Here is a 26,889-nt window from a genome sequence, read left to right as displayed (position 1 = left end):
CATGCAAACACATTTTTAAAAATTGTTTATTACTGTACATCCCCCTCATTTCTCTGTACTCCCAGAAAAATATCAGTCTGGCTCAATCAAGCTCTTTTGCTAGATTTGAAGTAGGTACAATAGGAGGTGAAGCACTTACTACTGTATTTTCAAACTGACATACCAAAAGAAAAAATATTTTCTATTTTCAGGCAGAAAGTCTGAATTAGCCTAACCAATATCGTATATTACTGGATTCAGCACAGTGAGACCTTTCCAGCAAATCCTGTTTAGTGATTCTGGGACAATCCTACCTAATACAGTTGAAACGTATATGAGCACATTCATTGCAGATTCTCATTTGAAATGTTCACCCATTGTACTTCTGTGTTTGTAGAGCTCTATTTCATCAAGAGATCACAATGTTAACTTTTTTTCCCCTATAGAGGAAGCCTCAGTCCACTCTCACACCCAGTTTGGAATTAATTTGGCCTTCCATTATGAAATTACATGAGTTCAGGTGTAGCATCTCCCATTTGGCTTAACATTTTTGAGGGGATATCACAATATCTGTTAACTTTTGAGAACTTTCATTATTTAAGAAAACAAGTTAAAACATCTAAAAAGCTATTGTTGCAATGATATTGGTATCTTAAAATGCTGTAGTTTATACATGTAGCATACACATACCTCCACCACTAATCTTGTGTTATACCAAAAGTGTGTTATGTATGCATTGCTGAAGCTATTCCACAAGGACTGGTGGTCCAATCCATAAAGGCTTGACCATTTAGGGCAGCGGTCCCCAACCTTTTTTGCGCCACGGACCGGTTTATGCCCGACAATATTTTCATGGACCGGCCTTTAAGGTGTCGCGGATAAATACAACAAAATAAAACTTGTACTGGTACCGAAAAAAAAGAAAATTCATAACACACGTGAAAAGACCAAGGAAAACCGAGTAAACGCTAAAAACGATAACAAAATAACGCTGAAAACCGATAAAATCCCTGAAAACTATACATTTCACACCTGAGCCTCAACTCTCGCGGCCCGGTACCAAACGACTCACGGACCGGTACCGGTCCGAGGCCCGGGGGTTGGGGACCGCTGATTTAGGGGGCGAGGTCAGCCGCAAGGAGGTTTAGGAGATTAACATTGTTGTTTTTTATTGAAAGAGTTGAGAAGGAAGTGTTGCCAGACGCAGTCTATGTGCTGGTGGGAGAGAAATGATGAAATTGATGGATGGCATATATAAAAAAATAACTTGTATAATTTTCCCAATTTCTGTCTCACTGCTCTTGTGAAGCTCTGTCAGCCCTTTATTGGAGACCTTTTACAGCTGTGGAAAATGTAAAAAAGGCTAAGCTGCCGAGTTCTATTAAAGCTGCCAGATACTGTCTGAATCATTCAAGAGCCCTCCAACACGCTCTCTTGTTCTCGTCGTCTAAAGTTTCCTCTCCCCAAATGAAGCTTCAACAGAAAGCTTCTGTGAAGACCTCCCACTGAAAAACTTGTTGGTGTTAAAGGAAGGACGCGGACAAGCACAGATCAGGGAGGCTTATTGCTCCCCGCTGCAGCAGTCACACTAGGAGGGCTCTGAAATCTGGGGTGGACCTGCTGGGAACTTGCATCCTTTCCCTTCATGTCTTCAATATCGCTCTTTCTTTGTTCTTTTTACTTGACAATTTTTGTGCCTCTCCCTTATATCAGAGAAGAAGGAGCCCTCTCTACAACCGAGGAAGAAGTAGTATTTGATATAGCTCTACTCTCTACCCACTTAACAAAATGGCACAGCTGCCTCTTCACCATGAGTCTTCCACTGACAGCTGAAAACGTTGAATTGCTTAACCTTAGGGAAAACGCAGTGTATAGAATGAGGCTTGTATTTTCTCAGCCTTGTGCAAAAAATGTTCATATGACAGTTGTGCAACAAAGGTGGGCTGAGATACTGTATGTGGCTAATAGTTTTTATGTAAGCAGTATTACAATTTTAGAGTAGGAGGAAAAGAGTGGTTTTCACAGCTGAAAAACAACATAAAGATTATTGGAAATCTCTAGGTAGGGGGGTGCTTAAAAGGATAATGAATAATAAAATAACCTCCTGAGTTTCAGTCTGACATTTCTAACTGTCGTGCTGTTTTAACCATTCCCATCCCACTATCCAGCTGACGACCTGCTCATCACAAAACATTATAAGGAAAACAAATTATATCCACAAGAGGTTGTAAGCTATCAGATATCAGCACTGATAAAACTGTTCATTCCTGCCCGCTGCCTTAAAAACCAATCATTATTTACCTTAGCGGTCCATGTATCTGGTTGTGATGACCTTTCAGTTGAACTATCATGAATGCCATAAACAGAGCCTTGGATTTAATGTTTTATTCAGTGTAAACATTAGATTAATTTATTTATATTTTATTTAACATTTCAGTATAAACATTGCTTTTTTTTTTTTTTTCTTCATGTTTTTCAAACAAAAAGGCTCCTCAAGTTCTCAAGATTAGAGTGAATGTTAGTATTAAGGGATTTATTTTGTTTATTCCACTAACACTAAGCCCGAGTTTTCATTGCATCACAACTTTTATTATAATGGATTTAACATTGACGTGATGCACCCGCCTCAATGTGCCTTATAAGCGTGTTTGTCTGCGTGTGCACTGTGCATGCATTTGTGTGTGTGTGTGTGTGTGTGTGTGTGTGTGTGTGTGTGTGTGTGTGTGCGCGTTTATTTTGTGTGCTTTGTGAAGCGGTCTATCCGTATCCTTAAACAATGTGTTTATGCCTGTGAGTTTGCTTTCCTATGTGAGCATGCTTCACTGTGTGTGTGTGTCTTTGTGCGCGCGTGCGTGTGTGTGTGTGTGTGTGGACGACGTGGTATGTCATGCCTTTTGTCCTCTGTGTTTTTCTCTGCGTAGGGTGTGCTGCCCACCCCTTTGCTGTCCCCGTGGCAGGCACAGCACCAGGGCTTGACCCGTACCAGCATGCCCCAGCGCAGACAGAGTGAGTCACTAACACCCTTTGCAGCTATTCTCTGTCCTTCCATAACACAGCATATAGGGTCTGTAAAGTTTAACTTTGTCTCAAGTTAAAGCCTTCTAATCTACCGAGTCTTGTTTCCAGTTAGTAGAAGGGATTTTTTTCGCCTCATGATGTTCCAGAGCTGTTTGTGGTCTGTCTGCTTTTAGATTAATATGGGACAAGATTAGAAACAGGACAAATAGCTGTTTCTTGTTTGTTTTACTATACATAGTCTGACTTTTGGTCCTTTACAATTAATCCTCATGCATCCTCTTCCATTGCTTCCCCTGTATGACTTATTTTCTCCTTTTTTAGTTCTATTCAGTCAGAAATAACATCATTTATTGTCTTTTTTTAAAACCCGTAGACACCTGTATTTTAAGTCCGAGTTCTTATACTCATTCTACAGGAATGCTGTAAAAATATGCAGGGAAGAGAAATAAAAAATAACACACATAACATTGTCTTTGCCTATAGAGAAAGAGAAGACTATAGAAACAAGGGCAGGCTGGTCACAACAACCTCACCTATCTCAGTAGCTGTCACATGGCTTTTGTATTATGCAGTGCTGACAAGCTAGCAAGTAGAGGAGGCAGATAAAGAGAATGACAATGGGTAAATAGACTTCAGAAAATGCACATATGTGAGTGTGAAGAGCACAAAATGGAAAAAACAAACAAAGAAAAGAACCCACGCTGTGTTTCTTTGATCTACCTCAGTGGGACTTAGCTTTGTATCAAGAGGGGAAAAAAGTGACACAGGTATATTTTCTGGCATGTTTCAAATTATTACAAAATCACATTTTGACAGCTGTGTCCTTATTCCCCAGCCTTCAGTCGAAGTGCATTTTCTCCAACCAGTAAATTGCGTGGTCTAATTAAACAAAACAGCATCAAACAAAGGCGAAAAGGAAAAAAAAAAGGCTATGCACAGTTGAAGAAAAAAAGTAGGAGGATAGTGGTCATGACTTTTAAACCTACTGGAATATAATTGGTAGGCTGATGTATTTAGATATTACAATGAGACACTGAAACTGGAATGAATAAAAAGTGTATTTTTATTTTACTGGATAAACCACTAATGCTCTGACCCCCCTCAGGGAGCCCTGGCTGTAAACAAAGCAGCAAAGAGTTCCTGCCAGTAGTAATGGTCTTAAGAATAGGAAAAAAGAGAAGCGGTGCGAATGAAAGGAGGTCATAGTAAATGAATTAAATTGGTTTGTGGAACTAATGTGTAACCTTCTCTTGGGCTTTGTTCTAATTCTAAATGGCACAATAAATATGTGCCTTAGATGTCGGTAACCCTCTCTTTCTCTTTCTCCCGAATCTCATTTCATCCTGTCTTCTAATCCGTTAACCCCGCTCTATCTCCTCATCTCTGTACTCTTGTCTGTTAAAAGTCTGAAAATGAATCTCTCACAGTGTTTCTTCTATACCTTTGCCTCCTCACACATAATGCCTATGCAAGGAGTGGAGCACCTAGTGCAGTACTTCACTGACACAGCGTGGTACAGTAATCCTCTCTTTAACATGAAATGGACGTGCTGCCCACCTCCTGCTCGCTGGGCTGTTGTCTTGTGACACATGGCATGACAGAAGCATGTCTTTGTAATTCTGCGTTTGCATGATTAGCGTTTGGGTTTCAGTTTTGACTTCTTTCTATGCCTGCGTTTATTAATGGATATAAATTTGGGGTCACAGAGTTGTCACAGATTTTTGAGTCTTCTGTCATGTTTTACAAATTTATTACGGCAATATTTTTTGTGCTTTTGCTTTTATTGTTTGTCTTTTAGTTAATTCCATTCTGTAATTTAACTATATAAGAACTGTTGTGCATGCTTTGGCTAATGTTTCTGTGTGTGGTTTGGTTTTTCTATATTTTATTCACTCATTAGGCACTCACTTTGATGGATGAAGGGTATTAAAGGGAGTAAGATTTTCAAATAGCCTCATGTTATTGGATGTGAGTGTATATTTACTGCTGTCCTGAGTAATCAGTCTTTCTAGCTCCCCTATCAAATGCAGCTACGCAACAAGGCAAATCTAAGTACTCACACATACTCTCAATCTTTCCACAGCTCTTATTTCAACACAATCCACCACCACGAGCGACACATGAAGTCTAATCTTGCTTTAAAATTGAGTGCCACCATATTGACGATCCCATCTGCTTATGTGCAGCAATCACATAGTCTTCCTGCTAAATGGCAATTATTTGCATGCTTTCACTTCACATTCTTGCAGGTTGCTTTTCTTAATAACAAACCATTTCTCGTGACATGTTGAGGGTGGGTGGAGATGATTTTATTGTAGTGGGATGTGAGATCTTCCAGGTGTCACAAATTAACATGATTTTTTTTTTTTTTTTTTTTGGGTTCCACTGGTGATTTTGTGTAAAAGTGATAGCTATCATTAGTGAGCTGTGATATTTTCTTGGCAGTGCAGTGAACTGCTCAGAGTGATTGCTGCTAATTATTAGTATCTGTAGCAGATAGCTGCAGATGCAAATAATTGCTGACTATGACCCAAATGATACAGGATATCTCTACTAGCGAAAGCTGTAAATATATGGGCTCATTACAAAGCTTGCAGTTAGACGTAGAATATGACTGCAGTTCTTACAAACATTTCAGTCTGTATGAAATGTGAAGCACACTGTCAGAAATAGTACAATGCATGTATTCGTCTGGTTTTAGTATGTTTTGCTCTGAATAAGTCAGAGGCACAATGGAAATAAGGTCATGTTAATAATGTCACTCACCTTTTTAGATGATGCTTGATTCATATGATAATTACTTTTGTGACATCACTTCTAATTTGTGGATTATGTCTCACACTGAGTCGTGATATACATGAGATATTAAGATGCTGATGGGTCGACTGGTGGACTAATCGGAGCTTATTGTAAGATGCAAAAGAAGCCGAAATTATTCAGACTTCATAATGACAGACTTTGAATCTAGAAGTATAAAAGCAGCATTTTTTTTTTTTTAAATGAGCAAACTGAAAACGAAAGGTGAACAAGGGTTTTGTAACACGCTAGTGGACGTCTTGTGGCAGGGGACCAGGAGATGGAGCTGTGGCCTCAGACATGCTCTCTCACACTTTAAATACAAATGACTGATGGTACAAACAGATCCAGCATCCTGACCAGTGCAGCTATATATTCCTGTCCTTTGAGATCCCTTCACTTCGAACTCACAGTGAATATGTTCTGCTGAAACTGAGTTCAGGCTTTTTAGAAGCTTTTGATGGTTCCAGGTGGATTTGGATCCTACAGGCACTGCTCAAAGAAGAGGAGCCAAAAGGCTGGTCTTCTGATTTCTGATTGTAAAAACTGGCAGTACAAACTAAATAGGCTAGAAAGGCTAGAAATGTCTTGAAGCATTTTTATATACGTTTGGTCATGAACTACTTTGAAAATGTACTTGGATAAGATATCTGCAAGTACAGGAGTAGAATATTGATTTTTTTCTTGTTGCATCTGATGCAAGGATCTCAGCTTTTGCTGGACTTCTTATAGATACAGTAACCACTGTCTGGTCCTGTAATCTGCTGCTTATCTGCACCTGTGTTACAGGGTGGTTGCTATAAAAAGGTTATCTTATGTCACTGTTCATCTTTGGTAAAAAAAAAAAAGATGTATTTAGTGAAGCAGTCATGCAGAATAATATATAGAATCTGTTTGCTTTCCCCTGGCTACATCTAAACAAATAAAGCAGGTGATGCGTACATCGTTTGTTACATAGATAAATAAAACACTTAAAATACAAGCTAATTGCACACTGGCTCTGTCAGCTTAGACTGTGTATATAAAAGATAGCTCTAGCTTCTGAGTTTGAATACAACACCATATATGGATGTGACTTAAATTTGCATTCTTTCACATGGCCTGCAGAGGGCGATTCCTACGGGTGTAAAAGGGTCTTTGTCTTCCTTGCTGTGTGATGTCAGTAAACACTTTGCTGATGAGTTTATGTCTGACTGTTGCAATCACTAGTTTTAAGTCTCCTTTAATAGAGCAGGATGTTCGTTTTTTCAAATTATAGTCCCCGTTAGTGTTCATAAGGGTAGGGCTGCTCGATTATGGCAAAAATGATAATCACGATTATTTTCACTGAAATTGAGATCTCGATTATTTGACGATATTTATTTAACAATAACAATGTATTGAATAATGACTTTAAAGATTGTCAAAAAATAATATAAAATAGTGTGCAAATACTGATAACAGTGCAAATGTTTGCAATATAAAAAATAAATGAAAAATGTAAACATCTATGTTTAGTGAACTTTGCAGTGTTGCTCTGTGGTGCAGCTACAACACCGTAGCAAAGTTTACACACTATGTCTACTTGATCCACGTCTGACTCGGTGAACCATAATGTTTCCACACCACTGAAGTTTTTTTTACCTCTCTTTTCAACCAACAGCAGTCACTCTCCTCTCCAAATAACTTCTGCTTAGCTTTCCGAGCTTCCCTCGGGTCCTCTTAATCAGCGGTCCCCAACCCCCGGGCCTCGGACCGGTACCGGTCCGTGAGTCGTTTGGTACCGGGCCGCGAGAGTTGAGGCTCAGGTGTGAAATGTATGGTTTTCAGGGTGGTTTTCAGCGTTATTTTGTTATCGTTTTTATCGTTTACTCGGTTTTCCTTGGTCTTTTCATGTGTGTTATGAATAAATTTTCTTTTTTTTGGTACCGGTACTAGTTTTATTTTGTTGTATTTATCCGCGACACCTTAAAGGCCGGTCCATGAAAATATTGTCGGGCATAAACCGGTCCGTGGCGCAAAAAAGGTTGGGAGACCGCTGCTCTTAATTGTTGTGACACGTGTTCGAAATGCAGAGAGGTGCGCTCGATTTGCCACACGGAGCAGCGCGAGAGTAAAGCACGAGGGAGGGGCTAATAATCAGCTCAGTCATTTTTAATGATCGTTGAAAGCCCAGATCGTAATCGTGATTAAAATTCGATTAATTGAGCAGCCCTACATAAGGGTGATAATGCAGGGTGTGGGCAAGCTTACTTTAAATGTAACGAACTGGTAGAATGTCAGCGTCCTTCCGTTTGATCCAACCTGCGCTTGTTCTGTGTGGTGTCAAATAGCTATGATAACAAAGACGAAACCGCTCAGCACAAGCCTTCAAAAACAGATCAGTCCAGCTGGTGACGTCCCCGACTATGTCCATCTTTTATATACAGACTATTGCTTTGAAACAATTCGATGTAGTCAAAGTAAAATAAGTTTACGTTGAGTCTGTGTCAGCAGCTCTTTTGTTTTTGGACGGGATAATTAGCTCCTCTCATCCAGGTGTGCATGGTTTTGTGCTCATAAACTGGATGTCCCCTATTGGAGGGCAACACCATGGTTGGTATGAATTTTGTGTGGTTCAACAGCTCAGCATGTTCTCACGTAGGCAGCGTGTATTGTAGCTCCCAGTTTGAATATTTTGAAGCCCCACTGCAGCAGTGATTGCAAAATAATTCAAAAGTGTCAGTAGATTTCAGACTCGCACAACAAGGTTATTCTCCTCTGCTGAATCAGGGCTGCCTTTGTGCCTTTTCTTCTTTTTAATGTAGGACTAGTTCAGTGGCTGGTAATTGAAACAGGCTGTGATATTGTGAGGGTCGCAATTTTCCATGAGGTTCAAAGATACTTGGGGAGGATATTTATTCACTTATTTATTTAAAACTGTCTACTTCAGAAACATGTTAATAAAACACTGCCTGTATATCACACACTTAGTGTTCACTTATTGATACACTGTTCCTTTTTCTTTTACCCCACAGCCTCAAATACTACGGCCTTTCAACCCCTGTCTCAACGAGCACCTCCAACAGGGAAAACTAGTAAGAACAACCCCTACCGTGGGCCGCAGTGACCTCACAAGGAGTAAATCAGAGGAAGCAACCCATTTAGATGCTGACCGTCCTCTTAAAGCAGTTGTGGCAGATGCGTCCGGGCCAACAGGCCCTGACAAGCTGAGTCATCTCCCGAACACCAACCTGCACCGCCTGGGTTCTGGAGCTCCACAGGGGATAACTGCCAGGGACAGTCCAGCATCAGCAGCACAGCATGAGAGGAGAGCCCCCGCTGCGGTACTGCAGAACTCTGTCACTGCTAGATCTGCTGGTTTGACTTGCCCTCGCATGCTGCAGCCTCCTCGCTTTCACAAGCGCGTTTCTCTCCCTGCACTCAAACCAGGGGGCACTGGTGGCTTTGGCTCTCTGAAGCCGGGGTGTTCCTTAGGGCCTCTGGCTAACCAAGCGAAGCAGCTGCCGCCTCCATCTAGAGGCCTTCCCTGCTTTAACACTGGACCCCAGGTGCAAGCTCAAAGTCTGTTTTGTACTTCACTGCTTCAGCCTCGCAGGGATCCAAGTTACACCAGTTCCAGCCGGGAGGAGCACAGCCTAAAGGAGCCTAACCAGGGTACACTGAGACCCCGGGTCAGCCAAGTTCCCGATCCCTTTGAGTCACTCATGCCTCCCAAAGCCAAAGATTCCCTGAGGACCTGAAATCCGTCCATCATAACCTAAAACTGAAATTACTCTGACATTGATAGTCATCTCCTTCGCCTCCTAGCTCATTACTAATATATATGAGACATTCAAGCACTGCCTATTGTTTCTAAATTAACCACTTCAACATGATTGATCAAAATGTATTATGTAGACGGACCTTATTTTCACTACTGTCCACACTTGTGAGATCGAAGGGTTTTGATGAGGAAGTTAGTTTTGCACATGAACATGAAGGCTGCAGATGGAAGAAAAGAGTGTTACCAGTTTTGTTTTCTTTTAATACCCACTGGCTAATGTCACATTTTAAAGTCCAAGTTCACTCGTTCCTCACACAACCGTGCCCTTTGACACACAGGTGCATTTGGTTTTAAACATAGTGGTGACATGAGTTTGACCTTCGCTGTGTAATAGACAGCCCGGGGGGAAACCGAGGGAAAAAAGAAAGTGGGAAAGAGGCAAGAAAGTGAATGTGAAATGGGGCTAGAGACAGAAAAAAAGAAATTTGTCAAAGCGCTCTGGAGTTGTCGCTTCTAGAATGAGAATATGTGTAGGTAAACGTGTCTGAGTGTGCGCATATGTATTTTTTTTAAAGATAGAGAAACGTAGTGTTGAGAGATGGATTTAAAAAACAGCTCCACGCTGTAGGTGTTCACATCCTTCCAGTTCAGCTCACTACACTTACATCCTGAGTGAACTTTCAAACCATGCACGTGGTAGCAGAAGGGTTCACAGACCTTTTGTGTCAATGCACTGTGATGGAAATATAGGCACTGAAAAATAACAAAAGGCTGGTGGTGGGGATATAATTAGAAACAGTGTGCAAGTGAGGAATTAGCTTTCATAATGTAGTGGAAAGAAGCAGCATAATAAAGCACTCACACACTTAAGTGTGCTCAGGGACAGTGGAAGCGCACTCATATCTATATGTGCAAACACAGACAAAATACACTGTTATTTCAGGGTTACTTTGTGCAGTTTTAGATGAAAACGACTGAAGAGTAAAATGAGATATGGTGAGAAGGAAATGGTATGTTTAAAAAAAAAAAAGCAAAGTTAATATCTGGATAGTAAAATCGTTGCTACAAGACAATGAACTTTTAAAACATACTGAAAAAGAGTAAACAAAGGGTGATCTGCCCAATTTCAAACATCAACATGTGGTAGAAGAAAATATCGCAAGTCAAACTCAGGTTGAGAATGGTGAATAAAACTGAATAAAACATCATTTGTGAGTTAATTAAATAACTTACAATGCACGCTGACTTTCTTGAAATAACTTTTCCTTTAATCGCCCACACGTGGAAACGTCAACTAATGGGGATTCATTAGATGTGTGAAGCTGCTGCCTGGAGAAAAAGCGTGCGCGCTGAGCTGCTGTCGTTTTTATTTTTTTCCCTATTCCACCGTCTCTCCTCTCACTCTCTTGCATGTCTCTTTGGGAACATCAAAGGTATTAGCGCGGTATTTTCAGGTGGGGAGCCTTCAGGGCTTTGGTGGTGTTTCTGTGGGAGTTTTGCAGAATTGTGTTTATCGCTGCTTTGCGAAGCCCTTTTGCAGTCAAACGCTCTCGAAATGTCCCTGAACGGAGAGCAGCAGTGTGTTAAAAAGGCCTTCTGACAGCAGCTCTGCTCTCTCCTCTGTCACGCCGCGTGACCGCTTGGTGTACGCCTCTGGCAGTGTCCGGTCTACTGCGTCCAATAATGCACCCTACAAAGACAGAGTGAGACAGAGGGGGATAGAGAGACACACACATGAGTTGTATAGACGCACATGTACAGGAACTTTGGCAGAACTCAAAGAGACGCGAAACTCAGAAGAGACGCAGACCTCATTTCACACTTTCCAACAGTCGCACAAGTGCACCTACAGGCCAGCACTCTGAGTTCTTTAACAAAGTGCATGAAAGTGTATCTGTGTTGTTTTGGAAGTGCTCACAAAATGAGGTCTCCAAGTAAACACTCATCTGTTTGCCTGCTGTAGCCATAAAAAAAGATGCCCATCTCTAGATTACCCTGGAAATGGATAGAGGCTTGTGTTTGTTTGTGATTGAGGATCCATGTGGCTGATAATACATGTTTACCTGTTGGATGGCTCAACATTGTGCCAAGCCAGCCAAGCAGTCAGCAGTGCTCTGTGAAGCCAAGAAAAGCCCATTTCTTATAATGAAAATGGAACGTGGACAGGAAGACACACCCAGAGTGTAAGATAGGTGCCCAGCAAGAGACAAAGAAAAGCTGAAAACAATTTATAAAAGTAGTGAAGGTGCTAATGATCAACACAAGCCCTTTCTGGCAGACTTGTCTTTAAAATGTCACGAAGGACAGAATGCATACAATCTTTGTCTGCACTGTGGTCTAGAGAATAGCCTGCGCCCCTCAGCTGTGTCATTCACTGCTAAGTAATGCCAAACAGGAAATCAATGTTGCCTGCTGTGTGTATTTGTATGTGTGTATTTATGTGTGCGTATCTCCAGACACCTCTGTCTGCCAGTGTTTTGCTCTTGGAGGAAAGAGTGTGTGTGTGCGTGTGTGTGTGAGAGAGAGACAGAGGCAGTGAGAGATCCATCAGCCCAGGCCAAACGCAAAGCCATGCCAGGGAAAACAGGGCAGTACCATGCCTCTCTGTGCTGTATTCCCAAGCTCCAAATCAATGTCCTTGTTCAGTTTAGCAGTCAAGCAAATCTCTCTTGCCTGCTATGCTTTAACAAAACAGGGCTAAAAACTCTAACAACTTGGATCAGTCCTAATGCAGGAACTTGATTCGCTTTATTTTTCAGAGAGGACGCACAAATTATAAAGCTGCATTGCACAAGAGGGGAAAAATATATATTTTCTGCATTATTATTCTGAATGAAAGAGGAATGCAACTTTTTGCAAAAGGAAAAAAAATGCACAGAGAAAAAACACAACAAACACAGAGGAAAAAAAGGTGTATTTACAGCTCAAGGCTTCATATAAAGGCTTTTTTTTTTTTTTTTTAAAGCTGTGGGGCATTTTAGCACCTTTAGCTGATTGTTTTGATTCACTCACCACATTTTTTGCATTCATTTATTTATTTTTAAAGAAATATTTAATAAGACCAATATTCTGTTGAGTTACAAATTCGCTACTTCACCTTAAAGAATAAGATGTTGGCAATTGCAACTGTATTTTTTTTTTTTTGTGGCTCTCATTGGCCAAAAAGAAAATAACAAAAATAAACGAGAATCAGAAAAGTTAATGCGAGTTTGAAATGATTATCAGGAACAGATGTTCCTTTAGCAACCACTCTCATCTCTGATGACGTTTTTAAAGTAAAAGCTTGATTCTTGAAAGATGTAGGTTAGTGTTTCTTCAGCAGCTGTATGCTGTCATACTTGACTTGTGGTTCTGTGACACGGTGTGATGTGCTGATGTACGTTTTAGAGCAGATTCGCCATTCAAGTGTTACTTGCCAGCTGAATCACCAACTAGAAGTTTACAGTGTAAGCAGATAAGGCGCCACAGTGTAGCAGTTCATATTCCCATAATATCCAAGGTCACGGTATTTATCACTACATATTCTCCTTCATCAGCTGCTCGCAGCTCATATGCACTGTCTCAAGTATACTGTGCAATACTGTTTGGAGCAAAAAGAAGGCGTGCTAAACTGTACTTGTAGCAATCTTTTTGGGGATAATTTATCTGAATTTAAGGAGCTACACCTCATACACTCCCTATCCAGTTTTCTATGCTCTTGTCACTACAGGCTATTTGTTTTCATCTTTGTGCCCCCACCCTTCAATTCTTTCATCTCTCATTAGTACATGTGGATCTGCCTGGCCCAGGAGCCTCCGGTAGCCCCCTCTGAGACCTTTCCCAAATCTCTGCCTCAATTCATGCTTACTCTATCTGCCATTACCTATTAGAAAAATGCTTTCAAATCTAAAGAGGATGTGGTACCAGCTATTGAAATGCAAATTATAAAAAAAAAAAAAAAATCAGACATTTAAAAAATTGTAATTTGAGGCACTTTAAATTACATTAGTTCTTAATGCTGAATGACAAACTGTCTTAGGGGCGATACTTGGTTTAGACAAAATCTATTTTGCTTTATTTTACGCTCTCTTCTCTCCCTGTTTGTTTCTGTTTGCAAAGTCATATTTTTCTAGGAAGACTTGTGAGACAGCAATAAAGTTTGAACCAAATAAGCTGAGGAGGGTGTTTTGGCTAATTTTCAGTTTGAGTCCTGTCATGTTTTGGTTCTTTAATATTTGTAATATGTTTTTCGCATGTCACCAACAAAGCTGCCGATTTCAGTTTAAGATAAAACTGAAGCCTCATTCTTATTTTGGTCTTCTTGTTTTTCATGTCTGCTGGTTGTTTTACTGTGGAAATAAATTGTGCTTAAAAACCAAATGTGCTTTTTAGTAATGCTTTTTAAAATGAATGTTAAATTTGTGGGAATAAAAAAATAAAAATGGGGAAAAAACTCCAAACAATAGATGTAACTTATGTTCATTTTGAGATAGGAATTGTGAGAGGAAGATAGACAAACATAGACTTGGATATTACTTTACAGTATGTTATCACTGAGAAGAAATGCCTCCCTGTCAAATTAAACTAAGTAGCATCTCTGTTCATTACAAACCATGCAGCCTCTAGACACCTTGCATATAGTCCACTTAATAATGAGGTTACATGCTTCAGAGATGATGGGTGGGTAACAGACTGCCAAGCGCAAGAAGTAGCGTGACACTGTCATTAACTTCGAAAAGTGGGAGATGGAGTGCAAAAGGTTTTCCCTTGAAAGGAAGCTAAAGTGCTTTCATCATAGACTGTCAAATCTATGCTTAAAACTTTGTTGTCATATTGCATACTGCAGGTTACTCCTCAGAGAACAGAGGTTCAGTGGAGTAATTATACTGAGGGAATTTAAGTGTGAAGGAATGTTTAAAAATACAATCTAATCCCCAAATTCACCCTGACGTTGCTAACGCCGTAGTTAATACAAAGATTAACAAAATCAGTGCAGAAGAGGCCGACATGTTCAGTGTGTCTCACTGAACATATCTCCTTGCACACTCATACAGTAAGTAGAGCACACTAAGTAGAGCAGGTATGCATGGAGCATGAATTTCGAATGTTAAAAATCAAACACATCAGGCTGTGGACTTAGCAGAAATGACGATTTGACATCTAAACATCTAGTCATGACAGACTACATTTTTTGATTCCTGTACTTCTACTGCCTGAAAATTGTTTGGTCCCTTCCTTTACACTGCACAACCATGACGGCAATGTTTGAGGCTGACAGGTCTATAACATTCTACACTGAGTCTCATGGCAGCAACTCAATGCATTTAGGCATGTAGACATAGTCAAGATGACCTGCTGAAGTTCAAACCAGGTATCAGAATGGAGACAAAGGTCATGTAAGTGGCTTTAAATGACCGGCTGGTCTGAATGTTTCAGAAACAGCTGATGCTTCTAGTGTTTACAGAGACTGATCTGAAAAAGAGAAAATATCCCGTAAGCAGGAGTACTGTGGGTGAATGTGCCATGTTGACGTCAGAGGTTAGAGGGAAATTGCTAGACTGCTTCAAGCTGATAGTAAAGCAACTGTAATTCAAATAACTGTTATTACATCCAAGGTGTGCAGAAGAGCATCTCTCAACAGACAGCAGATTGAACCATGAAGCAGATGGCCCACAGCAGCAGAAGACCACACAGAAGACCAAAGAAATAGCGTAGGTGGGGCGGCTAAGAAACTAAAAATGGGTCAAACAAAGTGCGATGCACCAACATCGCTGGGAAGTAGTCAAATATGTTAGATTTGAAGGCAACTTTTCCAACTCTCTTGCTAAGTAAATACAATAAGAATGAAAGGAGTCTGTTCTTATGGTCTCATGTGATTCTTTTTTTAGTCTTTATGTACTCCTGTATTCTCTGTTATCTGAGGCGTTTTTCTTTGAATCTCAGTGGAGATTCAAATATAGATCCAAAGATTGGCATACCCCTTTTCAGCTGTAAGTTTAAGCAGTTTTTAGCCAATTACTGCACACATACAGACACACACACTGTCACCTCACACCATATTTTCTCCTGTGCAAAAGTGAAAAAAGTAAATAAACTGATCCCCCTGCTAAATTTGTAAGTTTGCTCACTTTCAAAGAGTTGTTTCATTTTAATAGCGAGAGGGAGAGCCATGCAAATCAATTTAGAACTTTTATGTGTTTTTGTGGATTTTTGATTGATAGTCTGTCTCTCGATTAAAATGAAACTGCTATAAAAATTAGAGACTCTTCATTTATGTATGACTTACAAATTCAGCAGGAGATCAAATAATTTTTCACTCCACTGTAGCTTTCCATCATATTCACTAAATATTATAAATAATATATTATTCACTAAAATCTAAAATGAAAAGTTCTTGATATTTGGCAACTTGTACATTTCACTGATGGGCATAGCACTTATTTTCAATCTTTTCTAGGGGGTGCCATCATTTCCGTCGAGGCCAACATAAATTAGTTTTTTCTTCTTCTCTTGAATCACAATTCAAAAGCAACATCTGAGATTTTCATTGGTTAATTTTCAGTAAATGTTTAATTATTATTACTTTTGTCAAGTTTTTCTTTCTTTAACGGAAGGACACAGTATCAACAATTTCTGTAGCTGTCTTCTATTGATCTCATTGCACTGAGCTACCAGGTGCTTCTTGATCAGTGTGGATGTTGACTTTCTACTACTAGCCTGTGGGTCCTTACTGGATGCATTAATGATCAGCTGACCTAACAAAGTAGCCAATGAGTGCATGTATATCTGTTGATCACAGGCAGATAGCACAGTTTTCACCACAGTATCACACTGGACGTCAATGACTCCACAGAAATCTGTGCAAAAAATGCTCCCCAAGAGCATGAGAGGATAACCTATATCTAACGCCCACCTTCAAATCGGGGATCTATTCAAACGTTTACTTTTTCTTTCAAATAAAGTCAGATCAGCTAAAAATATAATTAATAAAAGAAAATTGCCCCAGACACATGTTGCTTATATTTATGCATTCCAACAAGCTTGCCTTCCAACATGCAACTTCAGAGACTTTGGAAAGAGGTAATGATATTTACACTGTGCTCTTTGCTGGTTAGACTTCAATCATAGCAGCTGTGGGCTCAAACTGCTCTTCCTGACTTTGCTTCTTGAGATGTCGTCTGCTGAAATCACAGCTTCTCTTTATCACCTGCCTGTTGTGTCTTGATGTGTTGGCTCTGCTGTGTGTTGCGGGTCTGCTGCCTGCTTTGTTGCTCTGCTTGTTGTTGATCTCTAAGCTTCCACTAGGCTATGTTTTGCAACTGGATTAACCCCTATGCAATGTTTGTGTTGGTTTGTATTTTGAATGAACTCCCTGTACGGGCTGAACTGTGCTATGAATAGACAAGCAGGGTATTCATGATTTACACTTCAGGTATTGTGGGCTGAATTGATTTTAAGCTGTTTTTACACTTCACTTTCATTGTTGATTATTATTTGAGCCGGGGAGAGGCTGTCTCTTACTCATTGCAATCTCAGCAAAAGATAATTATGGAAATTAGCTTTCCTGATTTTCGCCGTAAACACAGCTGACTAACACGATTGTTTCTTGTGATCTTAGCCTCATGGCAAACTTAACAAACTTTGGTCATCCACAAGTTCCCAGTCCCCTTCATCACTGCATACTTAATATTACCTAAAGAATATTTTTGCACATATTAACTGTTTGTTTTTTTTTGTCCTAGCTTCCTTTTTTTTGAGCTGCTGATTAACATTTAAGGCTGTTGCACTCGTTGCCAACCTTGAGTTCAGTCTGTCTGCTGCACTGTATATTAATTTGCATATCATTGCTTTAAAATGTCATGTTAGTGGCTGCTCAAAGCTCATATTTATCAGTTTAAATTACTAGTCAAGATTTTCTGCTGCACAGCTTACAAGCATTACATGATATTGTATATACTCCATAACTTTCTGTCTGACGTGCCTTCCAGGATAATGACCTCATAGTGGGTAGTACCTGACCTAAACATAGTCAAGTTAATAAGGACTGTCATGTTTTAGTGGGGGGTAGTGTTTTTGTTATTATGCCCCCGTCTCCATTTTTTGAGCTGTGTTAATTAAAAGAAATGAATTTAAACTCACTTTTTTGACAACAATTGGACATAGTTATTGTCACAGGACAGGAGCAAGGCAGCAGTGGGAGAGGAGAATGGGAAGGCCTTCAGAGACAGGGTTTTAAATAGCCTGGGAGAAAACTGGCCAGGTGTTGTACATTTCGGGCCATCTTCTGAATCTTTACCCAGGAAAAGATGTCTGTGCAAGTGAATGAGGCCATCATTATGCTAAGAAATTAACCCATCAAAGAGAGAGCAAAACTTGAGTGGTCAAGTCAGTACTATAAACGAGGTATGTAGCCCTGTAATTGTGAAGGTGTACAACCATAGACCCGTTCACAAATGGCCACGCATAAAGTTTACCAGTTGCAAACTACTAGTTACACTCAGGAAAAGAAGGACAATTATCACTTTTCCAGTGCAACTCTATCACTGAGCACAGTAAGCACATGTCTGTGAAGGTTCTCAGTCATCCAGGTCACCATAGTCTAAGGAGCTTGGAAAGAAAAGCATCTGAACTTCTTTAAGTTACTTGAAGATGTTTCACCTCTCATCCGAGAAGCTTCTTCAGTTCTAAGAGCAATTGGTGGAGAGTCCCAAATTTAAGCCCTATGGGAGTTTCCCCAAGAGGGTCAAGGACCCCCTATTGATCCTCTACCTAATTACACAAGCCAAGGTGTGAAAACGGGTGTGGGTCACAATCAGTCATGGTTTTGGGTGAACCCGTTGTGAAACCTAGCCCCACACTATCATGTGATTTACTGCACTCAAATGGATGTGAGTGGGTGTTGAGGCATCTGGCAAGGGATCTCAAAACTGGATTCAACATGGCAGACAGTGGGTTTTGTAAGCCACCGCCTCTGTTCAAAGATGGTCATTCACAGTGGACATAGATGGCTTCTTTCAGCACATCGGTGCTTACTGATGATGTTACTCCTGATAGAAGCAGCAGGATTAATCCTGAAGTGCACAGGGCTATACTCCCAGATTCAGCCAAATGTTACAAAGCTGATCAGACAACACTTCAAAGTGCAAATGAATAATGACTCAAAGCATAATTCAAAAGCAACCCAACAGTTCCTCAATGCAAAGAAATGGGATATTCTTCAATGACTAAGTCACCCACCTGATCTCAGACCAACAGAGGAAATGCAGTATTTGGTGATGTCTATTTACAGTCATTGGCTGCAAAGGATAAATGTTGAAAACAATTTTTTTTTTTTTTTTTTTTTTAATTTGATTGATTTAAAATTCACTGTGGTTGGGTACAGAGCCAAAACGTCACACAATAACAGCTGCTGACATTTAATATTCACATGTAGAAATCGTGTTATTTGAAATCATTTGTTACTAAGCTGAATATTCAGTGAACAAGCATGTTTATGCTGCAGCTGTATATTTCGAGGGAGATGCTTTACAGTGTTTGGACTGTTGTTCCTGTTCCTGTTCACAGTGTAGTAAGTGGAGCATAAAAGGTAAACAGGACATTGTTAATGATAATTGTACAGTATGTGATTTGATTCCCTGGTGCGCTCTTGCAGGGTTAATGTAGGGACCAGGCTGAGCTAAATGAGTAGTTTCACAGTGTACTTGATTGCATTGCAGAAGGTTTTTGCTGAGGCTGAAGCTGACAGATGGTATTTTGCATATCAAGTCAGTTTTAAAGGGGTTATTGGAATTATATAGCATGCTGTCTGTATATCATGTAATAACGATGGTTTATTTATAAAGCACTTTATCAACATCAGCAACAACAAAGTGCTTTCCAAGGTCACTATAAAGGCAAGAAACATTTCTACAAATATATCATTAATCCATTAAAGTCAATCATGACGACTAGGAGAAAGGAACGTGATAAAAACAGGCCCTGGTTTCCCTGGTTGTTTGCGACTGCCGCAGTCTGTTTCAGACCACTCTTTGTCTGATGAGTAGTGTGTGGGTGGTAGCTATAGTCTGCCTGTAAATTTCACTTCATTTTCAGGTGTGGTCGTTTCAGTAAAATATGATTTTGAGTTTAACATCAACTTGATTGCTTAAAAAACTCAAGTCTGCACCTGCGTCACTGAATTATCTTTGAATAATATGCTCAACACATTAAAAAAAGACAAATGTTTGAGCCATCTGATCTTTAAATTGGACCTGCTTTTGTTTTTACTTCTTTCTCCTAACCTTCTGTCAGCTTCATACAATATCTTGAACCCGCAGTGACAATGCACAAGAGAGTTTCTTAAACACTTAAGCAGTGACAAAGGCGCAGAGGGCATTTTTGTATTTGACTTTTGCTGTGTTTTCAGACTGAGACTTTCTGCCACCAGGGTACCAGGCCACTTCTGTAGAAGGAGAAATGCCAGCCTCGTTCTTTTCCTCCGGCAATACTTTCAAATATTCACCAACGCTGCAGGCGAGACGGCTTAACTTGAGTGTAGTGAGAGGGCTTTGTGGGGAACACAACATTTAGGTGTGCACTCTGTGCATGACCATAATTGGATCCCCCGACAGCTGTTTGACTTCTCAACAGGACCCTCTCACTCTGATGCTTTAATTCAACCATAGGCTCTCATTGATATGCATAGCTGTCCTGATCAATTTAAACTATACAGCAGAGATCACCTTTAATAGCCCACAGATCACCCAGCTACCATTTTAGCCTCCTTGCTGTCAAGGACATTTATTGGCTTTGCAAAATGTGAAATAGGCAAAAAATTATATAAAATAAAAACTCATGCCCATGTATATGTTTCTGTGATTATTTTTTGATCCAAATGCAAAGATGTGGCCCTGTAAACATTTTTACATCTTAATTTTGTGTTTCTGAGGTTTTTATCTGTCAATAAAGTGGCTTCACCACCTGAATAATAACTATGAATTTACTTGTTCAAAACCTGGTGATTTCTTGGGTCTCCAAGATATCGTTGTTCCCACTTTTATGTAAAGATACAAGAAGAAGAAAAAACTGGACCTACTCAGACATTCTAAGTCTATCATTAACTATAACGCTGGGCTTCTCAGTACTGCTTCATATACACTGATCAGGCATAACATTATAGCTGTGGCTACAACCGTAGCCTGCCTCCACCAGTGTGTGAATGTGAGAGTGAATGAATAGTGGCATTGTAAAGCGCTTTGGGTGCCTTGAAAAGCGCTATATAAATCCAATCCATTATTATCATTATTATTATTAACTACTGACAGGCGAAGCAAATAACACTGATTATCTCTTCATCATGTACCTGTTAATGGGTGGGATATATAAGGAAGCAAGTGAACATAGTACTCAAAGTTCATGTGTTAGAAGCAGAAAAAATGGGCAAATGTTAGGATTAGGAGCATAAGGAGTTTGACAAACCTAACTGTGATAGCTGGATGACAAGGTCAGAAGATTTCCAAAACTTCCTGGTCTGTAATTCAATTCAGTTTTATTCATATGGCGCCAAACCAAAACACCAGTTGCCTCAAGGTGCTTTATATTGTAACATAGAGACCCCATACAGTAATACAAAGAAAACAGCGAATGTTAACAATCATATGACCCCTTGTGAGCAAACACTTTGACAACAGTGGGAAGGAAAAACTCCCTTTTAACAGGAAAAACCAGGCTCAGAGAGGTGCAGCCATATGCTACTGAGTATAGTAACCTCAGTGTTATCTGAATTTAGAAGCAGAAAATTCAGGTCATCCAGGTCTTTAAGACATTCCTGCAGTTTAAAGAATTGGTGTGTTATCTGGCTTCATGGATAAAGATGGAGAGATAAAGTTAGGTGTCATTTGCATAGCAGTGAAAAATGCTATGCCTAAGGGAAACATGTATAATGTAAACAAAATTGGTCCTATCACAGAACCCTGTGGAACTCCATAATTAACATTGGTGTGTGAAGTGAACTTGGTGTTTACATGAACAAATTGAAGTCTGTTAGGTAGATATGATTCAAACCACTGCAACGCAGTACCTTTTAATACCTACAGCATGCTCTAAAACTTGCTCTGAAACTTGACTGAAACTCTTCAAATAAGCCATTCCTCTGCACATGATCTGTTAGCTGCTTGACAAAGAAAGCTTGGAGATTGGCCTATAATTAGTTAAGGCAGCTGGGTCAAGAGATGCCTTTTAGGTAATGGTAAGGCCTGTGGTACCTGACTGATTAAAAGAGATATGATGATTATATTTAAGTTTGAAGCATTAATTAATGACAGGACTTCTTTGAGCAGTCTTGTGGGAATACAGGGAGTGCAGAATTATTAGGCAAATGAGTATTTTGTCCACATCATCCTCTTCATGCATGTTGTCTTACTCCAAGCTGTATAGGCTCGAAAGCCTACTACCAATTAATCATATTAGGTGATGTGCATCTCTGTAATGACAAGGGGTGTGGTCTAATGACATCAACACCCTATATCAGGTGTGCATAATTATTAGGCAATGTCCTTTCCTTTGGCAAAATGGGTCAAAAGAAGGACTTGACAGGCTCAGAAAAGTCAAAAATAGTGAGATATCTTGCAGAGGGATGCAGCAGTCTCAAAATTGCAAAGCTTCTGAAGCGTGATCATCGACCAATTAAGCGTTTCATTCAAAATAGTCAACAGGGTCGCAAGAAGCGTGTGGAAAAGCCAAGGCGCAAAATAACTGCCCATGAACTGAGAAAAGTCAAGCGTGCAGCTGCCAAGATGCCACTTGCCACCAGTTTGGCCATATTTCAGAGCTGCAACATCACTGGAGTGCCCAAAAGCACAAGGTGTGCAATACTCAGAGACATGGCCAAGGTAAGAAAGGCTGAAAGACGACCACCACTGAACAAGACACACAAGCTGAAACGTCAAGACTGGGCCAAGAAATATCTCAAGACTGATTTTTCTAAGGTTTTATGGACTGATGAAATGAGAGTGAGTCTTGATGGGCCAGATGGATGGGCCTGTGGCTGGATTGGTAAAGGGCAGAGAGCTCCAGTCCAACTCAGACGCCAGCAAGGTGGAGGTGGAGTACTGGTTTGGGCTGGTATCATCAAAGATGAGCTTGTGGGGCCTTTTCGGGTTGAGGATGGAGTCAAGCTCAACTCCCAGTCCTACTGCCAGTTTCTGGAAGACACCTTCTTCAAGCAGTGGTACAGGAAGAAGTCTGCATCCTTCAAGAAAAACATGATGTTCATGCAGGACAATGCTCCATCACACGCGTCCAAGTACTCCACAGCGTGGCTGGCAAGAAAGGGTATAAAAGAAGAAAAACTAATGACATGGCCTCCTTGTTCACCTGATCTGAACCCCATTGAGAACCTGTGGTCCATCATCAAATGTGAGATTTACAAGGAGGGAAAACAGTACACCTCTCTGAACAGTGTCTGGGAGGCTGTGGTTGCTGCTGCACGCAATGTTGATGGTGAACAGATCAAAACACTGACAGAATCCATGGATGGCAGGCTTTTGAGTGTCCTTGCAAAGAAAGGTGGCTATATTGGTCGCTGATTTGTTTTTGTTTTGTTTTTGAATGTCAGAAATGTATATTTGTGAATGTGGAGATGTTATATTGGTGTCACTGGTAAAAATAAGTAATTGAAATGGGTATATATTTGTTTTTTGTTAAGTTGCCTAATAATTATGCACAGTAATAGTCACCTGCACACACAGATATCCCCCTAAAATAGCTCAAACTAAAAACAAACTAAAAACTACTTCCAAAAACATTCAGCTTTGATATTAATGAGTTTTTTGGGTTCATTGAGAACATGGTTGTTGTTCAATAATAAAATTATTCCTCAAAAATACAACTTGCCTAATAATTCTGCACTCCCTGTAATGTCTAAAAGACACATTGATGGTTTGGAGGAAATAATTACTGAAGTTAGCTCAGATCATTTGGAGAAAAAAACGAAATAATATCAACATAATGGCACTAAAGTAGCAGTATAATGTTACATCTGAGAGATGATAATGAGGAAATAAAAAATCTGAGAAATCAGGCAGAAACTCTGGGTAAGGCCCAGGTGGACAATACCTGACAACAAATAAAACAGTTTCTTTTTCTTCTGATCTGAAAAATCTATCATTCAGTGTCAGGTGCTTCATGTTCTGATGACAGACATATTAAAATAAGCATGCTTTGTGGTGCATTCGTTGTATTTGAATTTTCCATTCAGTGAGGACACAGAGGAGAAAAAAGATGGATGGAAGCCTGCACAAAATGAAATCATATAAAAAAAGCCAGGGACGCAGTCTAAACCGCCAGAGTTCCTCAGCTTTATAAGTTACAAGCTAATCAAGCCAGTTTTACACAAAAAGAGAAAAATTGTGTTAGAGAAACTCATCTCAAAAGCAGGTGTTTCTATTAAAATCTAAATGTGAACTTGTCAGCATCTTAAACAGCTCCACACAAAGAAAAAAAACCAAACAAACCCAAAAAACCAACAAAGAAATGTGAGCAAGTGAGGAACGCAAACACTGGTGTGTTGGCCTTGAGTTGAAAGGAGTGCATCAAGATACTAGGAGGATTATACTAAGCCATTGTGGAGTTTGAATTCACCTCAAATGTGGAAACTCCCGGGGTCAAAGCAGAAATATAGCTGCCGAAGAGACCACACTTTCACAATTTATCAACACCAACCTCTGATATGTGAATCCCCCTGCAGATTCTCATAGATCACATTCAGATGCGTTAAAAATAAAGACAGTCACACAGTAGCACAAGGATGTAAAAATCCTAACAATCGTATTTGCTGTCCCTCTCGTTTTCCTTGATTTTCTTCCTCATGTCTGATCATTTCTATCCAGCCACCATGAAGCAGATTTAGGAGATTAAAGAGCAAAGAGCAGCAGCAGGTGGTTTTATGAGTTCTTTTAGGCTATTAGTAAGCATAATAGGTCCCCTGTGACCTTTTTTGCTTATTTTCTGTCATTTTTATGTCCTTCTGTCACCCAGTGAATCAAGAATTTTTATAGAACCAACATTTTTCAAAGTTAAATAAGTTAATCTACATTTCAGGGTAATATTGTCTTACATCACTGTGCCCACTGTTCCTTTCTACATCCTGTCAGTTTGTCTTTGCCTTCTCTTTAGTGTTCATCTGAAATCTGAACATGGACGGCAGTGATGACAGTATTGTGCTGGCTTATAAATCGTTGGCCTATGACATCCAGCAGCTCTCACTCTAAAGTTATAAACCTACTTTTGAGAACTTTTAGTCTTTATTTGAAGGACAATGTAAGTAAACTCACCCACGCAGCCGCCCACAGATGGTTGAGTGCACACAAACTTAGACTACATGCAGGAACTAACAACATGGAGACAAGAGCACAAATACATCCAGTATGAGCACATCTAAAAAAGCTGCTTAGCATAACTGAGCTAAAGAATGGACTGGTATGAAAATACTACTGTAGAAGTCTCAAGTATAAGCAGCACGGGGGAAAAGTAATTAAATGAGTCATCAATCCTTTGCATACTTTAATACAGCATAACATTGTTTGCCTGAATGATATGAGCTCATTTTAGAGAGACTCGGATCCTTCATTATATCATAGGTTTTCAGTCCTTTCTGAATGCAGTGCACAGCCGGCTAGATTTCCAGCGTTAAGTGCCCAAAGCCTTGAATAATTAGTTTAAGGAGAAATGAGTGCATTGCTGTTTTAGGCCTTTATACTTTTTTATCTGTGGGGTGAGTAATATTTATTTATTGGATGGTCTTTCAGAGATTTTGACATATAGTGACATGTTGATGAGTCACTTTTAAGAAGATGCAGCCTGTCTGTGCAGGTGACAGGTTACTGAATAAAAATAAATAAATCAGGATGTAAATTCAGTTTACCTGAATCTGTTGTGGTTGCAGCAGGACTCGAGACGTTAGTGTTCTTTGGGCTGTAGAATTAATGCCTCTGCACTTTTATGACTAAATTTACATTTCTGTTAATATAATAAGCTCCGTCCTCAGGCTCTTCTGTGTGTATTGTGTGTACTTTTGGCTAAACTAGCAGCGTGGTCCTAGGATTGGCGACGATTCTTGCTTGGTCAGTCGAACACCTTAGCCAAACCGCTCTCAACAACTGTTTGATGGATTGCCCTGACATTTTACTTTAACATTACTGTTCAGTCAGAATGTATTCTTGCAGCCTCTGTCACGTCACTTAGAGGGTAACTTTATTTTATGATGCACACTAGCCAAACTAATAAAATTCAAATCAGTCTTATATGTACTTTTAGTCTAGTAGCTACATCAAAGGGCTAAACTCAAATAACCATCAGCATTCTCATCTATTCATTGATTTTTTTTACTTCACAGGTATTTTCTTATGCTTTTATTATTCCAAAAATAAGAACACTTTGGAGAAATTACCACTTCTGCTTGTTTTTGTAGTATGAGGTGTCCTTTATTAAAAGGAAATAAAGCTTGAATCTCAGAGCTTCAACTACTGATTTTTTTTTTTTTTCTCAGTTCTTCACTTGACTGTTGCTTTTACAATACGGAAAAAAAAATATTTCAAAATTCCTACATAATGAGTTCTTAATCAGTACTTTTTCCTTACCTCCTGAGTGTGTAGTAGATTCAATTTGTTAATTTTGTTAGGGTACCTGGGTTGATGAACCAGTGTTTTGAGTGTTACGTTACTATTGAACTTACCCCTTATAAGTCCACGTCTCTGTGTTATGTTTCCTGTTTTATTTTGATAGTCTGTGTCCTATGTTAATGTGTCTGGTTTTGCTTCCCTTGTCTTGTTAGCCCTGATTTGTCCCAGCTGTGTTTCCCTCCTGCCTTCCATTCCCTGATCGCTCCCTCTGTGTATTTAAGCCCTGTGGCTTTTTTTTTTTTTTTTGGTCTGTGTCGTGATCTCCCTCGTTCTTCACTGTGTGGTCCATCTGCCTACCTGCCTGTTTAGTTTTATTTGCATTTTCCATTTAGTTTTTTGGGGGTTTTAACAATAAAGCTGAGTTTTGAGTTCACGTTTGCCTCCATGACTCTGCACATTGGGTCCTCCATTCCTGCCTGCACACAGCACTTGACACATTTACTGATTCACTAAGATAAATAAATAATGATTCATTCATAATCATTTTTACTTTTATGTAACTTTACCCAATTTACGGCCATTATTTCCACCAAACACTTAGCATCACAAAATAAGCTTTTATTCATTGCTGATAAAAGTAAAACAGACACAGAGACTTGAGGGACCACTTGAAACAAGAAGAGAAGAGAAAACTGAGAAACCTTTAGCAGTTCAATTTAAAGAAAAGGTTCCACCAAGCTCAACCACCAACCAACGAAGCTCAGACACCAGTCA

General features: G+C 39.7%; 1 protein-coding gene across 6 annotated transcripts in view; it reads left to right on the top strand.

Annotated features, from left to right (window-relative positions):
* Positions 1-13,501, top strand: part of ccser2a (coiled-coil serine-rich protein 2a) — a 52,776-nt gene extending 39,275 nt beyond the window's left edge. For 4 of the 6 annotated variants that reach the window (XM_085477358.1, XM_085477356.1, XM_085477357.1 and 1 more), the window contains one exon: positions 8,790-13,501. In XM_085477358.1, the coding sequence (XP_085333484.1) occupies positions 8,790-9,515 (726 nt within the window). In that variant the 3' untranslated portion in view covers positions 9,516-13,501. Of the gene's footprint in view, positions 1-2,900; positions 2,986-4,470; positions 4,511-8,789 lie in introns of all 6 variants that reach the window. The other 2 variants (XM_085477360.1, XM_085477359.1) reach the window with 2 other exon arrangements.
* Positions 13,502-26,889: the final 13,388 nt, after the last annotated feature.

The sequence above is a fragment of the Copadichromis virginalis genome, linkage group LG13 (assembly GCF_057382275.1).
Source record: "Copadichromis virginalis isolate Kocher_CV1m ecotype Utaka linkage group LG13, C_Virginalis_male_GT1.1, whole genome shotgun sequence".
In the NCBI taxonomy this organism is placed as follows: domain Eukaryota; kingdom Metazoa; phylum Chordata; class Actinopteri; order Cichliformes; family Cichlidae; genus Copadichromis; species Copadichromis virginalis.
The sequence above is the reverse complement of the archived record's forward strand: the minus strand, read 5'-3'. Positions and strand labels throughout refer to the sequence as shown.